The 3,440-nt window shown below is 41.9% G+C and overlaps 1 protein-coding gene across 1 annotated transcript in view; it reads left to right on the top strand.

The window, feature by feature from the left end:
* CCT4 (chaperonin containing TCP1, subunit 4 (delta)) overlaps positions 1-2,272 on the top strand; it is a 30,698-nt gene extending 28,426 nt beyond the window's left edge. Inside the window, exons 14-15 of the mRNA XM_011941838.1 lie at positions 1,179-1,292; positions 2,005-2,272. Coding sequence (XP_011797228.1) covers positions 1,179-1,292; positions 2,005-2,019 — 129 coding nt within the window. The 3' untranslated portion in view covers positions 2,020-2,272. The remainder of the gene's footprint in view (positions 1-1,178; positions 1,293-2,004) is intronic.
* Positions 2,273-3,440: the final 1,168 nt, after the last annotated feature.

The raw sequence follows: 3,440 nt of genomic DNA, 5'->3' as shown, positions 1-3,440 counted from the left end.
AGGCAGTTTGCCTGCTTCGGCCTTCCAAAGTGCTAGGATTATAGGTGTGAGCCACCGTGCGCAGCCTAAAGATATTTTTAAGCACGAGGCTAAGGACATGAGTATTTTAAGAAGGGAAGACTGGAAGCAAGGATGCCTGTTAGAGGCCATCAAGAGTAATCCTGGGATAAAGGGAAGTAGGATGGTTCAATGAAGAATTTAAGGTGGGAAATATGAGACTCTAGACTGGTGTTGGTCTAATTAAGAATTAAAATTCAGAGATGATTTAAACATTAAACAGATAATGTTTTGTTTTGTTTTTTTGAGACAGAGTCTCACTGTCACCCAGGCTGGAGTGCAGTGGCGTGATCTTGGCTCACTGCACTCTGCCTCCTGTTCAAGACATTCTGTTGCCTCAGCCTCCCAAGTAACTGGACTGCAGGCGCTTGCCCCCACGCCTGGCTAATTTTTTGTATTTTTAGTAGAGACAGTGTTTCAGTATGTTGGCCAGGATGGTCTCAATCTCCTGACCTCGTGATCTGCCCGCCTTGACTTCCCAAAGTGCTGGAATTATAGGCGTGAGCCACCGCGCCTAACCAAGATATCGTAATTTTTAACTATGAGCATAATTTTTAACTGTGATCATTTTGCTAATTTTACCAACATTTAAAAATAAGTGGCAGGGTGCGGCGGCTCACACCTGTAATCCCAGCACTTTGGGAGGCCAAGGCAGGCCGATCAGGAGATCGAGACCATCCTGGCTAACATGGTGAAATGCTATCTCTACTAAAAATACAGAAAATTAGCCAGGCGTGGTGGCGAGCGCCTATAGTCCCAGCTAGGCTGAGACAGAATGACGTGAACCCCGGGAGGTGGAGCTTCCAGTGAGCCGAGATTACGCTACTGCATTCCAGCCTAGGCAACAGAGCGAGACTCTGACAAAAAAAAAAAAGTGATACTTAGAAAAGAAGTTGTTTGTGAGTTAGGATTGGGTGACTATAGCATTAATTCAGTTTTTCCAAATTGTAGTTGAAATAACATCCCGCAGTATAGAGAAGGGCTTAGTAGAGTATCATATTCTAATCTGCCTAGACAAAGGGAAAACTAGATTCAAGTCTTGAGGTACACTGGTAACCATATGGCTGCTGATGTATATTATTAAAGACACTAAAAGCAACTTGCGCTGATTTGATTTGCAGGGTGGTATTTCCAACATTTTGGAGGAACTGGTTGTCCAGCCTCTGTTGGTGTCAGTCAGTGCTCTGACTCTTGCAACTGAAACCGTTCGGAGCATTCTGAAAATCGATGATGTGGTAAGTGTTTCCAGGTTGCAGATTTTCTTAGGAGGTCAAAAAGGCATATATTTTTTAAAAGTTTTTTGTTGTTGTTGTTTGATTGGTTGGTTGGTTTTTTTGAGACAGAGTTTTGCTCTGTTGCCCAGGCTGGAGCACAGTGCCACGATCTCGGCTCACTACAACCTCCGCCTCCGGGATTCAAGTGATTCTCCTGTCTCAGCCCCCCGAGTAGCTGGGATTACAGGTGTGAGCCACCACACCTGGCCATTGTTTTTTAAAGGTTTTGCTTTTTTTTTTTTTGAGGTGAAGTCTTGCTCTGTCGCCTAAGCTGGAGTGCAGTGGCACGATCTCGGCTCACTGCAACCTCCGCCTCCTAGGTTCAAGCAATTCTCCTGCCTCAGCCTCCCACCTCCCAAGTAGCTGGGATTATAGGCATGTGCCACCACACCTGGCTAATTTTTGTATTTTTAGTAGAGACGGGATTTCACCATGTTGGTCAGGCTGGTCTTGAACTTCTGACCTTGTGATCCGCCTGCCTCAGCCTCCCAAAGTGCTGGGATTACAGGCATGAGCCACCGTGCCCGGCCAGGTTTTTACTTTTGATAAATGTTTGCTAGTCATGAAGGTGACAGCAGTTCTTAATACAGTTTTTCCTTTTATTAATTGCCTTAAACATTTTCCAGCCTTAAAATTCTGTCTGGTTTTGAAATCTAAGTTTTTCTCTTATCAGGTAAACACTCGATAATCTGGGTAACTGACTAGCACCATTATGGTCACCAGTATTGCAGCTGGCGTGGAAGAAGATCACCTTGGTGTTCCTTGTTTGGAAGATTATTTCCTCTGAATTTTTGGGCTTGGTCTTCCAGTTGGCATTTGCCTGAAGTTGTATTGAAACAAGTTAATGAAAATATTAAATATTTGGTTTCAAAAGGCAGATTGATTTATCTTCTCCCAACATTCTGTTATTTCTGATACTTTTGAAAAACTAATAAAAGAAGCGTAAAAAGTGAGTTTACATGTTGAGGAAAAAGATGGCCCAGTATGCTCAACACTGATAAATGCTCATTGGCATTAAAAACTACCAACATGTAAATATATATATATGCTGTCTTAAAAGTGAATGATACTAGTGGCACCTCTCTGAACCTACTCTGGCTTGGGAGGCTGCCAAATTTAAAAAGAAATAATGTTGCAGAAAGAAAATTGAAAAATGAAAGCCTCCTTTTATCCTATCCTAATCCCTTTTCCCAGTAATAATGACTGCTGTGTTGGATTCCTTCTGCAAATGCAAGTGTATACATGTATGTAGCAAATCTTACTTATACAAAAGGGATTCTTAACTAATGTCTTGTTTCATTGGTTTTAAACATCTTGATTGCCACTGTCCTGATCTAAGCAACAGTGTCATCTCACCATGAAGAGTGTCAAATCTGTAACTAGTCTCTTCCCTTTAGCCATTTTCCCGTCTGTCTATTTCGCTCACATTGAAGTCTAGTGATTATTTTTTTAGAGAAAAGCTTGTCACCCAGGCTGGAGTGCAGTGGTGTGATCATAGGTTACTGCAGCCTTGAACTCCTGGACTTGAGCTAAGAATAAAGAATCCTGCTTTATTCTTTTGAATAGCTACAGCTACAGGTGTGTGTCACCATCCCCGTTTTTTTTTTTTTCCCCCAGAGGCAGGATCTTACTATGTTGCCCAGGCTGGTTTTGAACTCCTGGCCTCAAACAGTCCTGCCTTGGTCTTCTAAAGCCCTGGGATTAAAGGCACTTAGTCAAGCACTCCTTTTGTAAAAGCTTTCATGCCTTTGAGTAAAGGCTAGACCTTTTAAGGTGGATCACAAGTTTGGCCTACACCATCTGGTATTTCAGCTACCATCTCCTTGGGTATTTCACAAGGAGTGTCATGAAAGCAACTGGGCCCCTTTCTAGCATTGTGGAGAAAGGATTTCGGCCAAACAGTCTGAAGCTCCTTTTGTGTTCATCACAGAACTGAAATAGTTAACTAACTTGGTAAGTGTCTAATATTTTTAGATAGAGATCTCTGTATTGTCTGGAATTCAGTATTTCAATTTATTCTTCCTTTTGATAATTAAGAATGTGTGAAATATGTTAATTCTAGCTGCCATAAAACAGTTGAATCAGGTATCTCCTTTTTTTTTTTTTTTT

Source organism: Colobus angolensis, unplaced genomic scaffold (genome assembly GCF_000951035.1).
Source record: "Colobus angolensis palliatus isolate OR3802 unplaced genomic scaffold, Cang.pa_1.0 Scaffold201, whole genome shotgun sequence".
Classification (NCBI taxonomy): Eukaryota; Metazoa; Chordata; class Mammalia; order Primates; family Cercopithecidae; genus Colobus; species Colobus angolensis.
The sequence above is the reverse complement of the archived record's forward strand: the minus strand, read 5'-3'. Positions and strand labels throughout refer to the sequence as shown.